At 42.7% G+C, this 22132-nt stretch overlaps 1 protein-coding gene across 1 annotated transcript in view; it reads left to right on the forward strand.

Annotated features, from left to right (window-relative positions):
* Positions 1–22132, forward strand: part of LOC122548600 (CUB and sushi domain-containing protein 1-like) — a 2366391-nt gene that overhangs the window by 1907565 nt on the left and 436694 nt on the right. The window contains exons 23-24 of the mRNA XM_043687435.1: positions 9637–9793; positions 21146–21337. Of these exons, the coding sequence (XP_043543370.1) occupies positions 9637–9793; positions 21146–21337 (349 nt within the window). The remainder of the gene's footprint in view (positions 1–9636; positions 9794–21145; positions 21338–22132) is intronic.

Raw genomic sequence — 22132 nt, forward strand, 5'->3', positions numbered from 1 at the left:
CTCTCTTTCCTGATATTCTCATCAAGAGGAACTGTCTCTGAATTAAGATTATTGCTCAGTACAAATCTTATGAAATGTTGTAACCTACAACATAAACGGAAAGTGCTGGAGCGACTCAGCATCACAGGTGTTGGCAGACCTGCTGAGTTTCTCCAACAATTTCTGTTTTTGTTCCAGAGTTCCAATATCCACAGTTTAGCTTAATGTTCTCGCCTATTTTTCAAAGCTGAAAAACACTTGATCTTAGGGATTTATAGCTCTTTAGTCCATTTATTTCTTCATTACTATTATTTTTCTCAAATTGATTGTGTTAAATTTCAGACACTGGTTCAATATTAGTTTCCTCAGTATGTCTGATGTGCTGACCTGTCTTGTAAATGTGAATGCAAAGTCATTTTTCAATATGAGTGATATGAGTGATGCTTTCCTTATTTTCATTGGCAATATCAGCATTCACAGAGACTTGTTCTGCTAGGCTGCTTACTAGTTAGTCAGAGGTTAAAATTAATTGAAAATTTTACACAAACTGCAATGGCATTACAGTCTGTTCTGCTATAATACGGTAGTTGTGTTCTCTTGAGACCTCATGTTATGAAAATCGCACAGTAGAAATAATAGGGCCTGTAGGAAAAACAGGATTTGAGGCGAACCACTAAAGATATCAGTAAAAATTGAAACAAAAATAGTAGCTGGCCAAACATAAATGACAGCACAGTCTATGTAAATGTTAAAATCCTATGTTTAAATGAAATAATACAATATATTTAGCACTTTAAGGGCTTTCTGAGTTTGCTGAGTTGCAGGACTTTATTAAGACAGGGGCTGAGGGCCATCATCAGCATCATTATTACTTTTAGGTGCAGTTCTGGGTACAGGATTATGACAAAAGAAAATATTTAGTCCAGAAGTGGAGGCTGTAGTTCATTGTCCTCAGACTGTTTCGGGGGGTAAAAAAGGCACCTGGTTTTTGCTGCTTTGCTATCATTCCTCTCTAATGAAGAAGTTGCTCATAGGGTGCCAGATAAGATTTTATGCCACAAACTGCTATCCTGCTGCGTTCTGTTTTATAGTCATTATCTTCTGAGAGCTGCAACTGCTTCTCAGTTTCTCTCAGCATAGAAGACAAACAAGAAGTGGGGAGTTTTCATGGTGCTGTAGCTGGACTTCATTGTCTTTATCTCGAGCTTCAATTTTCCCCACAGCAACAAGTTCTTTCAGATCAGTCTCTATTTCTTCAAATCCAACTTGCTTTACAAGAGCAACACAATGTTCTTTGATTGCTGGAAGCTCCTCTGATTGTTCAAAGCCTTTAAAATCATGAAGAAAATCTAGGAGAAGCTTCCTGCAAGAAACTGCATGTAAGCAGTCCTTACTGACATCACCCCAGGCCTCCACAATAGTGTCAATAACATTCTTAATGTTAAAACTCTTCCAAAATTGAAGAACACTATCCTCATTATCTCCCCAGTAGCTGCAATTAGCTTCCTGAATGTGTGCCTTAAATAATAAACTTTAAAGGCTGCTATTGCACCCTGGTCCATGGGTTGAATGAGAGAGGTTGTGTTCAGAGGTAGAAATAATATTTTGATGTTTTCAGAAAGCTCACCAATGGTGGGAGGATGGCCTAATGCATTGTCCAGAATGAAGAGAGTTTTGAAATCCAAATCTTTACTCCTGCAATAATTTTTAAAAACTTGCTCAAAGATATCAACGATAAGGTGAGGAAAAATTTGCCCTGCCACCCAACCTCTTTTGTTTGACCTGAAGTAAACACTGAGAGTGGTCTTTAATGTAACTGGAAATGGAATTCCATCCTAACCAACTGGGGTTCACGTTTTTAAAAAAGAAATTCCCCAATTCACCAACTGTGTTACAGCCAAATCACATTGATGAAACGTGCATTCTAGGAAAATGACCCATACTCAGTATAAATGTGTGTTGCAGTAAAAGCACAGCAGGTCAGGCAGCATCCGAGGAGCAAGAGAATCGATGTTTCTGAACCCTACATTAGGAATGTCGGTGGGGAAGAGGACAGAGAGATAAATGCGAGGAGAAGCTGGGTCTGGGGGGAGGTGGCTGGAAGGATATAGATGGATGTAGGTGAGGGGTGATGGGGATAGAGAGCAGAGGATGGAGCAGATAGGTGGGCAGGAAGATGGGCAGGTAGGACAGTTCAAGAGGGCAATTCCGAGTTGGAGGATTGGATCTGGGATGAGGTGGGGGGAGAGGAGATGAGAAAACTCGTGAAATCAATGTTGATAATGTGTGGTTGGAGGGTCCCAAGGCAGACGATCAGGCGTTGGGTGGCTAGCATTTGGTGGTTGAGGAGGCTCAGGACTTGCATCTCCTTGGTGGAATGGGAGGAGGAGTTGATGTAGTTGGCCACAGGACGTTGGGGTTGTTTGGTGCATGTGTCCCACAGGTGTTCTCTGAAATGTTCTGTGAGTTGGACATCCTGTGTCTCCAATGTAGAGGAGACCACATCATGAGCAAAGGACATAGTAGATGAGATGTTTGGATGTGCAGGAAAATCTCTGCTGGATGTGGGAGGATCCTTTGGGACTTTGGATGGAAGTGAGGGGAGAGGTGTGGCCGTAGGTTTTACACCTCCTGCGGCAGTAATGGACGATGCCAGGAGTGGAGAGTGGGTTGGAAGGGGGGCTTAGACCTAACGAGGGAGTCGCAGAGGGAAAGTGTATCTCTGGTGGTGGGGTCTTACTGTAGATGATGGAAATGACAAGAGGATGATGCACTGTATCTGGAGGCTGGTGGGATGGAAGGAGAGGACCGGAGGGGTTTCTAATCTTCTTGTAGTTGAAGGGGTGGGATTCAAGGGCGGAGGTGTGGGAAGTGGAGGAGACGTACTGGAGGGCATTGTTGACCATGTGGGAGGGAAAATTACAATCCTTAAAGTAGGAGGCCATCTGAGATGTCCTGTAGTGGAATTGTGCCTCCTGGGAGCAGATATGGTAGAGGCAGAGGGAATGGAAGTAAGGGATAGTGTTTTTATAGGAGGGGGTTTGGGAGGAGGTCTACTCCAGGTAGCTGTGGGAGTTGGTGGGTTTGAAGTAGATGTTTGTGTTGAGTTGGTCACCGGAAATGGAGACAGAGAGGTCCAGGAAGGGGAGGGAGGTGTCCGAGTTGGTCCAGGTGAATTTGAGATCAGCGTGGAAGGGTGGAAGTATTCGTGAAGTTTATGAGCTGTTAAATCTCCTCGTGGGAGCACAAGGTGGCGTTGATATAGCCATCAATGTAGCAGAGAAAAAGGTTGGGTTATGGTGCCGGTATAACCATGGAAGATGGACTGTCCCACGTATCTGATGAAGAGACAGGCATAGCTACCCCTTTGGTCTGAACGAAGTGGGAAGGTTGAGGGTGAGTACCAGTTCAGCCAATCAAATGATTATGTTGGTGGACGGGTACTGGTTGGGCTGACAGGAGAGGAAAAAAATGGAGGGCTTGGATGCCTTCGTCATGGCGGATGGGCGTGTACATGGACTGGATGTCCATGGTGAAGATGAGGTGTTGGGGGCTGGGGAAATGAAAGTCATGGGGATGATGAAGTGCATGAGTGGTGTCCCAAATGTATGTCAGGGGTTCCTTGGTCAAGGGGGACAGGATGGTGTCAAGACATGAGGAGATAAGTTCAGTGGGGCAGGAGCAGGCCAACTCGATGGGTCAACTGGGCAGTCAGGTTTGTGAATTTTGGGTAGGAGCTAGAACTGGGCGGTGTGGGGTTTCCGGACTATGAGATTGGAGGCTGTGGATGGGAGATCCCCTGAGGTGATGAGGTTGTGGATGGTCTGGGAGGTGAAGTTGTGGTCGAGGGTGCAGTAGGAGGAAGTGTCCGCAAGTTAGCACCTGGCTTCAGCAGTATAGATGTCAGTGTGCCAAACTACCATTGCTTCCCCCTTGTCCACGAGTTTGATGGTGAGGAGGGGCTGGAGCAAAGGGATTGGAGGCCTGCGCTTTGCAAGGATGAGAGGGTGGAGTGGGTGAGGTGGTGGACAGGTTGAGGTGGTCAATATCACGGCGGTAGTTACAGATGAAGAAGTCTAGGGTGGATAACAGACCAGTACGGGGTGTCCGAGTGGATGCAGTACGTTGGAGGTAGGAGAAGGGGTCCTCGGGGGTTGGGTGGGAGTCCTGATGGAAAAGGTAAGCCTGGAGATGGAGGTGTTGGAAGAAAAATTCAATGTCGCAACACGTGTGGAATTTGTTGACCCAGCAGCGTAATGGAATGAAGGTGAGACCTTTACTGAGGACTGATCATTCATCCTCAGTAAAGGGGAACTCGGTTGGTGGGGGAGGGTGGTAAAAACACGGCAGGGCTGGGGGCTAGGACCTGGTGTAGAGCTGGAGTTGGGAGTGGGGGTGGAGACTGTCACTGAAGTGGGTGTGGTCATGGTATCATGGGTGACTCACCAAAGAAGTGGCGTACACCATGGTGGTCAGAGGGGCAGAAGCGGTGCACTTGGTGGCATCCATGGTGGCTGAAGTGATGTTGTGTATGATGTCTGCGGTGTCTTCAGTGGCGGCTGTGTGTTTGTCGCTGGTATTTCAGTCAGTGAAGTCCGTTGGGGGTGGAAGTGGCTAAGACGATGGCAACCATGGGGGCGGAAGTGACATGATGGAAGCATTTGTGGTGGACCTGGCGGCAATCGTTGAGCAGGTGATACTGGTGGGAATCATGGAGGAGGTGGGTCCTGGCAGCGATCATGGAGGCAGGGTTCCTGGCAGTGATCACTGAGACGGTAGGTCATGGCAGCATTCACAGAGGTGGTGGGTCCTCGCGGAGATCACGGAGGTGGTGGGTCCTGGCGGTGATCACGGAGGTGCTGGTCCTGGCAGCGAGCACGGTGATGCTTTAGTCCCCTATGGCTGCAGTCTCTGAGATGGCTGGCACAAAAGTGATGTCATCATTTGCCACAGTCATGGTGACTGTAGAGGCCATGTGGCTAATGGTGTCCGAGGAGAAGGTTCTGAAATGATTGAGGAATCCTGGGTTCGGAGGTAAGTATGTAAGAGTTTGGTGTACTTTATGTACCTTGATGTCTGTTAAGCTAGAGAAAAACATTTGTTGCATGTGTGGATCCTTCTCAGGATGAAGAACAGCAAGGGTCCATTGCAGATCTGGTGGAGTATGGTGGTGAGCTGGGGCAGGGCTGACTGCAGGGACAGTAGGTGGTAGCGCAAGGCTGCGAGTGTGGAGCAGAGGATCCAGAGGGAGAACCATTTCGGGAGGCTTTGGATTTGCTGTAGGTACTGGTTGTCCTGGTCAGGTCCAAACTGTGATGGCTTGAATGTAATCTGGAGTCCATGTGGGATAGGTCGTTTGCATAGACAGGTGCTGAGGAAGGAGATATGGCTGTGGTAGCAGGTCTGCTTCAGGATGTGGTTGAAGAGCTTCAGAACAGAGGAGATGACTTGGTGGGTTGCAGTGAGAGAGAGACTCACTGAGATCTTTGTGGAGGGAGGTGGAGAACTTCTTCAAGGTGGACATCCTTGGAAGAGGCTTCACAGTAAGTTTACAATGGCTCGGAGAAAGTGAGGACTTCAGATGCTGGAGATCAGAGCCGAGAGTGTGGTGCTGGAAAAGCACAGCAGGTCAGGCAGCATCCGAATGGCAGGAGAATTGACGTTTCAGGTATAAGTCTTTCATCAGGGATGTGGGGTGGGGTGAAGGGGGCTGAGAGATAAATTGGGATCTGGGGCTGGGGCTGGGGGAGAAGGTAGCTGTGAAGGCAAAGTGGATACAGGTGGGGTGATGGTGATAAGTTGAAGTGGAGGGTGGAGCAGATAGGTGGGAAGGAAGGTGGACAGGTAAGAGGGTGGTGCAGTGCCATCCCACTCATGTCCAGATTCAGTGGATCATCCTTCATCATTTCAGCCACCCACAGTCAGACACCATCACCAGAGATAGATTTCCTTCCATACCCCTTCAGCATTCCGTAGAGACCATTCCCTTCACGACTCCCTCATTAGGTATATGTTCTCCACCAACCCACCCTCCATTCCCAGCACCTTCCCTTGCCACCACGAGAGGTGCAAAAGCTATGTACATACTTCCCCCTCACCTCGATCCAAGGCCCCAAATAATCCTTCTACATCCAGCAGAGATTTTCCTGCACATTCAAACACCTCACCTACTGTGTCGGTTGCTCTCGATGAGGTCTCCTCTACATTGGATAGACAGGATGCCAACTCACGGAGCATTTCAGAGAACATCTCTGGGACACATGCACCAAACAACTCTACGACTGCCCTGTGACAGACCACTTCAACTCCCCCTTCCACTCAGCCAAGGGCATGCAAGTTGTGGGCTTCCTCTATTGCCAAATCCTAGCCACCCGACACCTGGAGGAAGAACGCCTCACCTTCTGCCTTGGAAGCCTTCAACCACATGGTATCAATGTCGATTTCACCATTTTCCACATCTCCCCTCCCCCCACCTCATCCCACATCCAGCCCTCCAACTCAGCATTGCACTCTTGAACTGTCCTACCTGTCCATCTTCCTTCCCATCTATCCATTCCATCCTCCGCTCCGACCTATCAACATCACCCCCCACCTGCATCCACCCAGCTACATTTCCCCCAACCCCCCCCCCTTCCAATTTATCTCTTGGCCCCCTTCCCACCCATGCCTCCCACATTCCTGATGAAGGGCTTATGCCTGAAACATCGATTCTCCTGCTTCTCAGATGCTGCCTGACCTGGTGTGCATTTACAGCATCACACTTTTTGACTCTGATCTCCAGCATCTGCAGTCCTCTCTTTCTCATACTCAGTATAATAATGGATATCATGGTACAAAACTATTATTCTTATTATCAATGTTATCAATATCGTGTTATCAATGCATCAAAATCCAACTTCATTAGTTTCATACCGCGAAGAATTTCTCACTTCTTGTGGTAATTTTAACTTGAATGGAAAGGAATATTAGTCGGGATGTGTCAGGGTTAACTAATTCGATATCATTTTGCACCATGATCAATGTTAAAATTATCACCAGTTATTTTCAGTTTCACTTTCTTCACATGTTATGAGGATTTCAAGTATTAAAAGGACAAACCAATAATTAGATTGTATGTTTTGTAAATATCACATTTTAATTTCCTTTATCTTTCCAAAAAAAAGGAAAATACTGCTTTAAACCAAGGAGACTGTAAAGCAATGTCACAGCTTTGAAATCCTGCTTATTGGAGTACATTGTCATTTGTTGCTATTTTCCTGGAGCTGAGACACCAAAGATAGCAGAGAGATGATGGGCTGTGAATGAGGAGATAGTTGCTTGGCAACAAGGTATTGTTTGGTTCCTGACCATGTGACCATGGCTTGTATTGGGCCAGTGCAATGGGAAACCATCTAGCTTTCAAAGATAAATCATCAATTAATCTCTCCCTGTGTCTCTCTCCAGTATGGAGGGACCAGAAAGATTCCATAACAGCTAACTGGGTCCTCAATTAGCTTTCCTCACAAATTTCTTTACTTAGTTGAAATGACAAGGAAAAGTCACTTTCAAAGATGCTAAATGAGGAAAATTCTCAACCTGTGAATGAAAGACAGCATTGGTGTACAAATAATGACCTACTGCGAAAGTACAGAAAGGAATCGGAAGAAACCAAAATAAAACAATGTCAATTCCTACGATCCACTTTGATCCTTTGAAGCTCTTCCATGTTTCTTTTTTACACTGTTTGCAAACTTTAAATGTCTGTCTGGTTGTGAAAGGGAACAATTTAAAAACAGTAGAGTTGAAGTTATGCAGAGTTATAAATTAGTAATTTGTGTTTATTTACTTACATAGATTGGACAGTTCGCAATAATTTTTTTTTTGTTTAAGTACAGAAAGCGAGTGAATGCATTATTTTAAACTGAGCTTGTCAATCCAGTAAAAAAGAATTATGGATGCTTTCACATAGGTCAGTTAACATAACTTCTGTCATTGAAAAATGTTGGAGTCTATTATAAAAGCATGTAGCAGCAGGCATTTAGATAAATGGCAGAGTCAGCATGACTTAATGATGGGGGAAAAATGACAAATTAATTACAATTCCTTGAGAAGGAAACAAGCAGGGTAACTGAAGGGTATCCAGTCAATGTAATATATTTGGATTTTCAAAAGGCATTCAAAAAGATACTGAACCTAACACTACTTAAAAAATATGTTGGTGTAGTATACCACCATGAATAGAGGATTGGGTAACTAACAGAAGACAAAGTGTTTGGATGGAGAAGGAAATTTCAGGACAGTAAAGGGTTCCATGCCAGGTTAACAATTACATCCAATTTATATGAATGACTTGTATGATGAAAGTGATTGTACTGTCATCAAGCTTGCAGATGACACAAAAATAGATGGGGGAGGAAAACAGTGAAGATTACAGGGGTTGACAGAGAAACATGGGTAGGTTAAGTGAATGGGCAAAAAACTTGCCAACGGAATATAGTGTGGGAAAATGACACGTTTGCACTTTAGCAGGAAAAATTGAAGAGCTGAATATTATTTGAATGGACAAAGACTGAAGAAAGTCGCAGCACAGCGGAATTGGTGGGTCCTAGAGAATGAATCACAAAATAGCTAGCATCCAAGTTCAGTGAGAAATAAGGAAAGCAAATGGACTGTTGGCCTTTATTTCAAAGGAAATTGAGTATAAAAATAGGGAAAATGTGTGAAAACTATGCAAGGCATTTTTAGACCTACATGCATTATGTGAACAGTTGTGGTCCCTTTTTCTGATGAAAGATATGTTGGCTTTATAGGCAGTCTAGATTCACTAGTATGAGATACTGAGAAAAGAAGTTGAATATATTGGGTCTGTACTCATTAGAATTCAGGAGAATGAGAGGTGACCTTATTGAAACATGTAAGATTCATGGGGAACTTGACATTTTAGATACTGAGCAGTTGCTTCCCCTTGTGGGAAAATCTAGGACCAGAGAGCATGACCTTAGGATAAGGAGTTACCCTTTAGGGCAAGAAATAAAGAGGATTTTTATTTCACTTGGAGAATGGTAAATCTGTGGAATTATTGACCTCACAAGGCCTTGATTATATTCAAGGCTGAAATAGACAGATTACTAATTATTAAGTGAGTCAAGCATTGTGGGAATAGCTAAGAAAGCAGAGTTGAGGATTATCAGATCAGCCATGGTCTGATGGAATGGTGGCGCAGACTCAGTGGCCTACCTGAAGAAGGACTTATGCCCGAAATGTCGATTCTCCTGCTCCTTGGATGCTGCCTGACCTGCTCGCTTTTCCAGCAACACATGTTTCAGCTCTGATCTCCAGCATCTGCAGTCCTCACTTTCTCCTAGGTATTAAATTTATCCCAAATCAAAAAGTATAAAATTGGAAATTATGACTCTTGTGGTGCAGTAGTTGTCTCTCTACGTCTGGGCTAGAAGCCTTGCTGCAAAGGTGTGTCGCAACAAATCTGAACTAGTAAATGTTAAAATAAATAAAACTAGAGATGAATACTTCTATTGTTTGCTTCCTGTTACCCACATGTCTCAGCAATCCCTCTTTTATGCGTGGTACTTAATTTAACAATGCTCTTCACCTGTGTAAATTAAGAATATAATTAACATACCGTTAACAACTGGAAACTTCTATCTGCTACTATTTTAGGTGTATGATGGAAGAGACAACACATATCGGTCCCTTGGAGTGTTTACTGAATCTGAATTGCTGGGAGTTGTGTTAAATAGCACATCAAACCATATATGGTTGGAGTTTAATACAAATGGAACAGGGACTGGCCATGGATTTGAGTTAACATATGCAAGTAAGTGAATTCACCATATAAATGCAAGGTCTGCTTCTGTTGTCTTGTTCAGAGTTGGTACTGAATGTTCAGTTCTTAACAGATGTGTTGTGGTGTTACATACAAGACATGGATGTTTTAGCCTGTGGGCTAGATGTCACAAAATTGTGAAAACATTTTTGATCTTTCTACAGCTCATGTAAAGAGGAAATTTTACCTCCAACAATGACCACCCACCACTGACCTCGCTCCCCCCCCTTCCTCCCCCCAAAAACACACACACACATTCACACAACATGCACAATAGTTGTTAAATATTAAATGGTATTCCTTGTTTTAGCAAACTATAAATAGACTGACATTCAGGGTTTGTTGATATATTTTTGCGACAGTATTTTAAAAACCCCATTGTTGATTCTTAAAACACTAGCACTTTGATTTCTTCAATACCTTTAACTATGTTAGGATATCCTAAGCTGTTTAAAATGCGGCAGTTTAATATTGGGACCCATACAGTTATTAAGAGTGGAGTTGAAACCAAGAGGTAGACGCTAAGGAGCTCTTTAATGATTGAGAGAGAGAGAGAGAGAGAGAGAGAGGTCGGCCAATTAATGAGGACCAATATTAGTTGTATCTGCAGTAGACGAGAATTGGTATCTTGAGAGTTGCTAGGCAAGAGGAGATTACAGAAATAGGAAGAGGTAAGGCCAAGCATGGATTTATACTACAGTGTAGGAATTATAAAATTGAGTTTATGCGGGTCAATGAGCATAGGGATAGGTGAACAGAACTTGGAACAAGTTAGGATATGGGCAGTAGATGCTTGGATGAGTTGCAATTGGAGAGGGAAGGGAGGTGGACAGGGCGTGGCTGCTATTGGGGATCTATACACTACTCTTACTATTGTCATTTTTCTCACTTATCAATCAGGAGAGGAAGGTATGCAAGATATATTCCCATTATCCATTGGAAAATGAAAAGTGTGTGTGGGTGAGGAGGAGCTGCGCTTTGCAAGGAAGATCACCATTTTTGGTTCTTTCTGAACTGTACTTCATGGTGGTTAGGACTGATAGGCATGCAAGCTCCCTTCTAGTTATTGCCTTTCATTGGGTGCCACCTTGTTCTGCACAAAAATAAGGATGTCTTTCAGCGAGTATTTACAATTGTTTTTAAAGTGACGAGAGTGTCATCATTGATCACAGTTAACAGCATGTGCAAGCTGTAAGGGGTGTATGATATTCGAGAAAAATTGAAAGTAGGGTAAACGTGGAGGAGTAGCATTGTTGAGCAAGGATGGCATTGGTGGATTTATTACAGACTGGTTTGGTTCAAGATGTTAGGATGCTGAATATATTGAAGGTGAGGAATACTGGGGAGAAGAAGTTGCTCATAGGAATGGCCTTTCAGCCATTCTAACAGTAGTCAGCACATAGAACAAAGTACGGAAGAAGAAACATTCGGGTGTGTTTGTAATAAAAATGTCAATAATTTGTGTGTAATCTGGAAAGGTTAGATTGGCAATGGTAACCTGCAAAAGGAATTCATAAAATACTTTTGAGAGAGGCTGAGAACTGCATGTTCTGGAACCAACTAGTGGATATCTTATTCTGGACTTAATAGTGTGCATTGTGATTAGAATAATTGCAGACCTCTGAGTGAAGGCACCCTAATATAATAGTGACCATAGGATACGTGATTCTTCCATTCAGTCTGAAAGGAGAAAAGTGCATCTAAATCTTGAGAAGTGTTGCTGACCAAACTGATGAAACCATGGGTTGGCAAGTCCCCAGGTGCTGTTTTTCAAACAGACTCTGCCCTCGCCCCTTCCCTCCCCAGCCCACCCCACAACACTGATAAGGTCCATCTGGTCCTCAGTTCCAACACCATCACCCTCTACATGCAAAGAATCATAAGTTACCATTTCTGCCACTTCTAGAAGATGCCAATCACATTCCCCTCCCTTGTTGGCATTCTCTCCAGGATACTCTGGTCCACTCCACCTCCACTACCAACATATGCCCATGCCCCCACAGCACCTCCTGATGCTGTGGTATTCAGTTCCCATCCCATGTCACCCTGCAGCCATGTCTCTCTAATCCGAACTGTATTGTATCAGTTTATATCTTTGTGTGGCAACTTCATTCACTTTATTGCAAATGCTCCATGCATTAAGACACAGTGCCTTAAGTTTTGTTGTCTGAGCATTTTTAATTCTGTTTACATTATTTTGCACTGTGGCTTGAATTCTCTGCCAATTCTGGCTTTTGTCTTTTTTTCCTTTGTTTCCCTCTTTACCAATTGCCCTGCCATTTTAGTTTAAGCTCTCCCCCAGGACATCAATTCCAATTCTGCCAAGGTGTGACCCATCCATCTTGCACTGTTGCACCTCCCCAGAATCGGTCCCAATATCCTCGCAACTTGAATCCCTTTCCCTTGCACCATTTGTGCTATTAGTGTGTAGTTAGCATCCAAACTTGTCCAGCTCTGAGTGAACAGTCAGGAAAATGTGAGCCAGAGGCACATATATGCAGCAATATTAATACAAGGATGCCTTTTTGTGCCGCTTGTTGAATTGCAAATCCAGTTTCAGCTAAGGTGTATTGTAATGCTATGATCTACCAATTACCTGATATCTAAGAAATTGGCTGTGAAGCAATTGAATTGAAGTGTTTAGGTGAGAATTCATGATCACAGACCTGTGTATCTTGTGTTCAGCCTCTATAACTGAGCTTGCCTATCCTGTGGCAGGGATTATTTCAACTTGTTTTATGAAAGGATCAAAACACTTCTACTTTAAGAATTACATTTATATAGTGGATCCAAAAAGATGAGTTTCAAAATCCCATTGACTTTGAACCTTCTGAGATCAGTTATTCAAAACAGTGAAAACAAAATCTATTAATATGGTCATCTGATGGTTTGGCATTATTTTGGAACCAATGAAAGGGAGGAGGAACTATTTGTGAATTGCACTGATATCATAGAATATACTCGAGTGAATTTTCAACTTCACTGCTGAGATAATAATTTGTATTATCACATTTTATGGATAACCTGCCTCATTATAATTCTACTACAAATCAAGGAATGAGAATCGTTTTTTTTACCAAAGGCAAATGATCCTTTTTGCTAAATTACTGCTGAGATTGTGAAGACAAAAATCTATCCCACTGTGCATGTTGTTTTAGACCCTTGTGTTCTTTGTTTCCTGAATAAAACATGCCTTTTGCTTTTACTGCAACAGCATTGCTTTAGTTCTGTAAGAAACCCATCTTGGGTGCTGGTAGCACTTTCTAATCGGATTAACCTATATGTTAAACTATATTCCACTACTTTTTCAAGTGGCTAAATTAATTAGCAAACAGGTCAATCAGCGTTAATGAGATTTGCACTAAACATGCAGTTCAAAATGTAGATAGAGGAGAAGGTATCTCTGATGCTTAAGCTGCTTTGAAGCCTGTGCTTCTGAGGGGGAAAAAACACTGTCTGACTTGTTAGTACACTTCCCTGGGACAGATTGAATTATCAACTGCATCACTCTAAATGCTTTAACTGACTGGTCTGTGACCTCATTTGTGTAATGTTTAGAGTTCAAAATTCAAATTAGTGACAATAGGATGTTAGGAAAACAGTATTTAAAAAGCACAGTAATATTTGGAAATGAATGTGCTGGATGTACTGGAGCTCTATTTTGAAGAATATAGACAAGTTGCACCATTACGTATCACTCACAAGTGTTCTTTTTTTTTTCCTTTTCGGGTTACTTTTGTGAGGGTTTTCCTTTTTTTCAAAAAGAAACAAGGTCAGAAAGTCCTTCTGGAACTGTGAACTAATCCAACATGGCTTAGAAAATGAATGGCTGTTGATATATCTCATGTGTTCATGAAAACGTGTCATTAGCTTGTTTTCAGTTCAGAATAAGGAAGGATTGTTATTCTTTTGAAAAGCCAGAGATCAAAAGATTTTTAGGGCAGTTTGGAGTAGACATGATTGCAGTCAGAAATTGATGTATTTTTTCTCCTCGGAAAGAGTTTTCAGAGGAATTCAGGAAATTGGGACAATACAACCTAAGAACAGGAGTAAGTTGTTTGGTTCCTTAAGCTTGCTCTGCCATTTAATAGGGTCATGGCTGATCCAATCCTCTCCATGTCTACTTTCCTGGCCTTTCCTATAGCCCTTGATTCCCTAAAAGTTACTGGTCAGTAACTTAGCTATCTCAGCTTGAAATACTCACATTTGTTTTTCGAACTGTGAAGGCAGAGATGTTGTGTAATAAATTACCTCAGCAGGAGTTTAGTTTTTCCAGATTCCTGACCATAAGGATTTGGTTTGAAACCTGCAGGTGATCCGAAACTGAGAAATTCTAAGCTCTCAATTTTGTGAGTATTCACGTGAAAATTGGGAGCACTTTAAAAATAATCTGTCAAAACTAGTTTCCATGCTAGAATTGGAGTTGTCCTGGCGTATCATTAGCTGGGATTATGACCATTTACTGTAAAATCATGATGGAAAGAAAGGATTTGCATTTATATCATGTTATAGCCACTTACAGTATTTCTGTAATGCACACACTGTTTTAAAGTAAGAAAGTATTTCGTAATCTAATGGCAAAAGTTATAAAAGGTGGCTGAAAGGTAGAAGGTAAAGGTTAGTGGTGGAGGGTTGCTTTTCAGACCGTAGACCTGTGACCACTGGTGTACCATAAGGATTAATGCTGGGTCCACTGCTTTTCATCATTCATGTAAATGATTTGGATGTGAACATAGGAGGCGCAATTGGTAAATTTGCAGATGACACCAAAATTGGAGATGTAGTGGGCAGCAAAGAAAGTTACCTCCGATTACAACAGGATCTTGATCGGATGGGCCAATGGGCCGAGGAGTGGCAGATGGAATTTAATTTGGATAAACTGAGGTGCTGAATTTTGGAAAGCAAATCAGGGCAGGACTTAAACACTTAATAGTAAGGTCTTGGGAAGTTATACTGAGCAAAGAGACCTTGAAGTTCATAGTTTCTTGAACGTGGAGTCTCAGGTAGACAGAATAGTGAAGGAGGTGTGCTTTCCTTTATTGGTCAGAGCATTGAATATAGGAGTTGGGAAGTCATGTTGTGGCTATACAGGACATTGGTTAGGCCACTTTTTGAGTATTGTGTACATTCTGGTCTCGCTGCTATATGAAGGACATTGTGAAATTTGTAAGGGTTCAGAAAAGATTTGCAAGGATGTTGCCAGGTTTGGAGGGTTTGAGCTATAGGGAGAGGCTGAATAGACTGGGGCTGTTTTCCCCAGGGCATCAGAGACTGAGGAGTGACCTTATAAATGTTTGGATAATCATGAGGGCTATGGATAGAGTAAATAGACAAGGTCTTTTTCCTGGGTTGGGCGAGTCCAGAACTAGAGGTTTAGGGTGACTGGGGAAAGATTTAAAACGAACCTAAAGGTCAATTTTTTCACGCAAAGGGTGGTGCATGTATGGAATGAGCTGCCAGAGGAAGTAGTAGAGGCTGGTCCAATTACAATATTTAAAAGGCATCTGGATGTGTATAAGAATAGCAAAGGTTTAAAGGGATATGGGCCAAGTGCTGGCAAATGCGATTAGATTAATTTATGACATCTGGTTAGCATGGACGAGTTGAACCGAAGGGTCTGTTTCCATGCTGTACATCTCTATGACTCTATAATGCAGCTCTAAAGTTTAACATATTATAGTTTATGTTCACTAGTTTGAAATGTATTTGGTTAAGAAGCAGTGCATGAACCTATAGTCAATTTCTTAACAAACTTTGATGACTTCTTTCCACTGCAAACAAGATGCAAACATTCCTCCATTTCTGTCCTTTCCTCCCTTTTTCTATATTGCCACAAAGTCTCTCTCTGTGCTAATTTATCTGTGAACCATTAGCTTCCCCACTGCATCTTTCTATTGTCATCAAGTTGAGGAATATTAATGTTAGTGATTGGAGCACCTAACTTTTCCAGGAACCTGTATTAGCACCAACATTCATACGTGTGACCTGTTCTGAGGAAGGCTCACTCGACCTGAAACATTAACTCCAATTTCTCTTCATAGATGCTGCCAGACTTGCTGAGTTTTTCCAGCAATTTATATTTTTCTTGCCAATATTTATTGTGCTGGGCTGGGTATAATAATACCAGACACAGAACAAAGATGCCTTTAAGCAGTTTCTCACAAACGAGATGTCTCTACAATTGTATCTTGTTGCATTCTTTAATATTTATTTAGTGGCATTGAGGACTTTTGAAAACAACACAGAAATCAGTCTCTTGAAGGTCACTGCATCAGCACTTACGTATCAAACAGGCATGTGGAGAGTATCTAAATCCTGGGAATGCCGACGTCACTTGATTCAATTCTTTGAAAATGAAAAGCAAGCAGAATCCCTGAGGGTGCATAATAACAAAGGGGATGAATATCAACATTTTTTTTCTCAGAGTACTTCATCACTTACATGTATGTTTGTATTTGCTTTCCCCCTTGCTTTCTGTCAAACAACAGGAGCTCACTGAGCAGGCAGTAATTTTCAATTTGCAAGACCGTTTTGTTGAAATTTTCCAATACCTATGGACACAGCAAGTAAGACCATCTACCCCATGGAGAATGTCATCATAAATACATTGCACAGAAAGGGCTCACCACTGGGAATGTTCTTTCAAACTTTGTACACATCTGGGGAATATTGCTGGATAGGTCACAAGCATGGTTGCTGTTATATATCTTATAATTGACCTCAATGCAAATAGAAGGGAGCTTGGCCTATGTTTACCACAACTATGAGTGTGTGTCACATCTCCTGAAGGTGGTCTTTTGGACTTAATGACAAAATTTTAGAAAGGAGCCTAAATATAGGAGCTAACCTACATCGTTCTGAAGGCGGTTTGTTTGGGTATGATGTGATGACTTGGAAGCAATCATTTGTACCTTAGCTGTTTCTAGGACTGGATATTCAAAGGATCAACATCTCAGTGATCCCAGTGACTGGTGTACCACCCATTTAGTAGCCAGAGGATTGGGAATGGAGCTGGGAAACCAGGGAAGTGAGTCATTTTCTGAACATGGCCTTACAAAGGACATGATCAATTTTGTCATCTTGGCAGAATAAATGGAGAGCTGGGACATCATATAGGGTATTAAGAGGTTCTTGGCAAAATTATATTTTTCTTTCTATCAATCAAAACTGATTCAGCACTGTCAGCCTTGTTAAAGCTGGCTTGGAGGTTGGTCTGCTTCAGAGATTTCAAATGGCTGACGGACCCCTGGGAAATCTTGAGAAACCCCACTACCTACCACATTCCTTCCCACCCATGGGAAAGTCAGCACAGTTGGGAAGGGAAGGTGCAGACTGACACATAGCTGTTGGTTCGTTTCTATTTTTACCATCCTGTCTTTGGTCCATGCTAACTGTTCACAGTCTGGATCAATCCTTTGGCTGAAGGCCAAAAATGTTATCTGTCTAAGTTTGTTGATGATACTAAACCAGGTGGGAATGTGAGTTGTGAGGAGGATGCAAAGAGGTTTAAGAAGGTTTAGACAGACTGAGTGATTGGACAGGGACATGGCAGATGGAATACAATGTGGGAAAATGAGGAAGTATCCATTTAGGTGGGCATTGGTATCCAAAGGGAACTCAATGTCCTTGTTCATGAGTCACTCAAAACTAGCACACAGAAACAACAAGCAATTGGGAAGGCAAATAACATGATGGCCTTTAATACAGGAAAGCTTGAGTTCAGGAGGAAAGATGTTCTTCTGCAATTATATAGAGACAATGTTTGGTCACCTTCACGAAGGAAAGCATACTTGCCATAGGAGGGGAGTGGTATAGAAATAAGAGGTAGACCACTTAGAACTGAGAAAAGAAGAAGTGTATCTTCACTCAAAGGTGAGTAAACATTAGGGGTTCACGACTATGGAGGGCTGTGGAGGTTCAGATATTAAGTGTGTTCATGGTAAAAATCAATGGATTGCTGGATCTTGGTGGGATCTGGGGTTAAGTGCAAGAAAATGGCATTGAGGTGGATCAGCATTGATGTAAGTCAAAAGTCACATGACACCACCTTATAGTCCAACAGGCTTATTTGAAATCACAAGCTTTCGGAACGTAGCTACACTCCAAAAGCTTGTGATTTAAAATAAACCTGTTGGACTATAACTTGGTTTCGTGTGACTATTGACTTTGTCCAATCCAGTCCAACACCAGCACCTCCACATCATGGCTAACCATGACCTAACTGAATGGTGGAGGAGACCTAAGGGACAGAAAGGCTGACTGATGCCTCAGTTTTGTTCCTGTGTATTTCACGATGATTAATTGTTGGTTTGCAGTTTGTGAAAATGCATTCATTGAAGAGCTGATTATCACTGCTGAATGCTGGAAGATCCCTTTAGTTTGATGCCAGATTCAAATTGACACCAAGAAAGGGGAAATCTGTAGTTTGGAGCTCAGTGTTGGTGTTGAATATTATCATTTGGCTGATGACTCTGAAATTGAGGCTTTTTTTTTGGAAGAACAAACATCTTAAGAAAAAAAGTCATAATGATGCCGTGAGCAGCAGGAGTACACCCCCACAGAACTTAATATTGGCCCCAAAGCACCTAACAAGCTTGACATTCTTCTAATTAATATGGGTGAGCTGTTTTTCGAGCACAACAGGTACTGGCAGCTTGTCAAAGTAATGTAAATGAGTCGCAGGGTTGAATTTCAAGCTGCAATCAGGCCTTTTGTTTTAGATGTGTATTCAGTGCCAATGGCTGGATCTGAGTTTAAAATGTGCAGCCACAAATTCTTCGTCAAGGTGTAGTTATGGTAAAAGCTGCTACCGAAATCCTTGAGTTGAAGAAGTTCTGGATTGGAGTGCATTTCGTTTGTGTTGATTTTAGTTAGTTTCAACTTGTAACAAATGTCGAAAACCTATTTGAGTATGAATCCTTAGAATCCGAGCATTTCCAGAAAAACAAATCTTCATGATATTCATTAGGATTGACCCCATGCACTGCGATGCTGGGATACATGCTAACAGTGCTGCTGCCAAAATTCTCTTTCCTTAGCTGTTTCTGTTGAACAAAAAATGGGTAATTTGAGAGCAGAATAAGTTTTTAAAAACCTGTTTAAATGACTAAATGTTGTGCCCTGACTTGGTGACATCATAACTTTCACCAATTATTATTATTGTTGTCATTTTTATTAACATTTGAAAGTTATTAACTGCATCCACAGACCACATAACAAGAATACATAACAGGAGCAGGAGAACTTGGAGAGATTTGCTAAGCTCCAAGTCAAGAAACAGCCTTCACTCGTCTCTGTTGCTCAGCACTGACCATCAAGTACACATTATCAATTTTTTTTAGATTTCTCATGTTTTATTTGGGTACATAAAACTCTCTGCTGATCAAAAGCTGAAGTTCAAATCCATTTAAATACGTTTTGGACAATTTATAGTAATTGGTCTGTAAAAGTCAATAAGGCAGAAGTGGGTAGTGCAGATGCTGGAGGTTAGAGTCAAGATTAGAGTGGTGCTGGAAAGAAGGTGGGAACTGAGGTAAAGTGGGAGGGAGGGAAATGAGGAAACTGGTGAAGTTCACATTGATGCCGTGGGTTTGAAGGGTCTCGATGCGGAAGATGAAGTGTTCTCCCTCCAGATGTCAGGTGGTAAGGGAGTGGCAGTGGAGGAGGCCCAGGACCTGCACGTCCTCGGCAAGGTGGGGGTGGGGGGACTGGGAGCGGGAAGGGGAGGGGGAGGGGAAGTTGACATGTTTGGCCATGGGGTGGTGGGGTTGATTGGTGTGGGTGTCCCAGAGATGTTCTCTGAAGCGGTCTGCGAGAAGGCGTCCGGTCTCCCACATCGGGAGCAACGGATACAATAAATGACATTAGATTAGATTCTCTGCGGTGTAGAAACAGGCCCTTCAGCCCAACAAGTTTACAGCGACCCTCCAAAGAGTAACCCACCCAGACCCATTTCCCTCTGACTAATGCACCTAACACTATGGGCAATTTAGCATGGCCAATTCACCTGATCTGCCTATCTTTGGACTGTAGGAGGAAACCAGAGCACCGGCAGGAAACTCACGCAGACACTGGGAGAATGTGCAAACTCCACACAGACAGTCGCCTGAGGTTGGAATTGAACCTGGGACCCTAGTGCTGTCAGGCAGCAGTGCTAACCACTGAGCCACCATGGCACCCACATGTGTGGAAGTGCAGGTGAAATTTTGATGGATGTGGAAGGCTCCTTTGGGGCTTTGGACAGAGGTGTAGACGCAGGTTTTGCAATTCCTGCGGTGGCAGGCGAAGGTGCCAGGAGGGGATGGTGGGTTGTTGGGGGACATGGACTTGACCAGGTAGTCGTGAGGGAATGGTCTTTGCAGAAAGTGAGTAGGGGTGGGGATATACCCTGGTAGTGGGGTCTGTTTGGAGGTGGCAGAAATGTCAACGGACAATGCGATTTATGCGGAAGTTGGTGGGGTTGAAGGTGAGGACTGAGGGGTTCTGTCCTTGTTGCGGTTGGAGGGGTGGTGTTCTTGGGTGGAGGCGTGGGATGTGGATGAATTGCATTGCAGGGCATCTTCAATCACGTGGGAGAGGAATTTGCGGTCTTAGTCTTACTTAATAGTAAATTTCCCAAACAAAGCTTCAACTATATCTCACAGCCAGTTTTGCAGTTATCATTTTGATTGGGAAATGTGGACACTTACAACATTAGCTTTGGTAAAAAACAAATGATATTGACTTCTTTGTCAGTAATGTAACCCATCTGAGGTTTCTCCTTGCTGAAACTCTGGTGGAGTGTAAAGGGCAGTCGACTAAGTCATACCAGATTATTTTTCTGTCTATTCATGTTTAAAGTTAGCCCCATTATCACTTAAATATTAAAGTAGCAGAGTTTAAAAGTTTATTAGCTGTTTTACATAAGTAACATGCCAAGTGTGGGCATGGGCATATGTGTGAAATTTTCTCCATGGTTACTGGGCTGCTTGACACACTCAAGTGATTCTAGGCAGTAGACTTAGCAATGTGTTTTGTATTCCATTTATCAGTGAATTAAATGGCAAGCAATGTATTTTGAACATGAGTGTTGTGCCACTGTAATTTCTGAAGAATGAAATAGTGCTTTGAGCTAGTGATGATGTCGAGGGTTTCTGCTAGCAATCACAGAGTGAAAAATGACAAAAGTCAAAAGACACTGCTCCTATAACTCACATCACACCCGGGCGAATGGAGCATGCATAGGGCATGGTTTTACAGGTGGCAGTAAGATTGATTCTGTTGTGATGTAATTCTTTCTGTCATGGTTTCATGTCTCTGTTGAGCAATGAAAACTAATTTCAGCGAAAAATTTCTTGTTCACAGGCTTTGATTTGGTGAAGTGCGAGGATCCAGGAACTCCTAATTACGGCTACAAGCTGCGAGATGGAGGGCACTTTGCCGACACTGTAATCTTATACAGCTGCAACCCGGGATATACACTGCATGGAAGCAATACACTGACGTGCCTGAGTGGAGATCGGAGAGTATGGGACAACCCTTTGCCATCATGTATAGGTAAAATCAAGAATGATGTGAGTTTGGAGATTTTATTTGCAGGTATTATGGGCTTGCAGGGTGCCATATTTCCCACATTCCTAATGGACAGGGTGGTTTGGCAGCCTATCTGTCAGACCATGGCCCCCAGTTATATTACTGAATCTGAATACAGATTGCTACCATTCTCAGAGGCTGGCAGCTCTGTTGCCCCAGTAGCGCCAGAATGGAGTGGTGGCTGCAATCAGAACAGCAGGCAGTCCCAAAGAATGGGGTCGTCATGGAGACGTTCCCTCATTTGAATTTATGGTATTATGAAAACATTTTGCTGGTGTCAGTTTCTTAGCTAAAGCTCAGTGACATCATAGAAAACAAGGAGCTATTGGAAAAAAAAGCAAGCATTGAATTTTTAAAAGTCATTCATTTGATGTGACTGTCACTGGCTCAACCAGTATTTATTGCCCATCTGTAATGGTCCTGAGGAAGGTGGTGAGCTGCCTTCTCAAACTCCGATGGTCCATATGATGTAGGGACACTCTCAGTATTGTTTGGAAGGGAGATGTTGACCCTGTGACAATGAAGAATCACAGTGTTTTTTCAAGTCAGGTTGGAGTGTGGTTTGGAAGGGAACTTGCAGTTTGTGGTCCTACTAGGTGTTAGAGGTTGTGGATTTGGAAGATGCTGTCAAAAGAGCCTGCATGAGTTGCTGCAGTGCATACTGTCACTGTAAATTGGTGGTAGAGAATGGATGTGTTGCCAGTTTCATCTAGATGATGTCAATGGGGAATATGGGAAATATTCTATCATATTCGTGAC

Source organism: Chiloscyllium plagiosum, chromosome 3, assembly GCF_004010195.1.
Source record: "Chiloscyllium plagiosum isolate BGI_BamShark_2017 chromosome 3, ASM401019v2, whole genome shotgun sequence".
In the NCBI taxonomy this organism is placed as follows: domain Eukaryota; kingdom Metazoa; phylum Chordata; class Chondrichthyes; order Orectolobiformes; family Hemiscylliidae; genus Chiloscyllium; species Chiloscyllium plagiosum.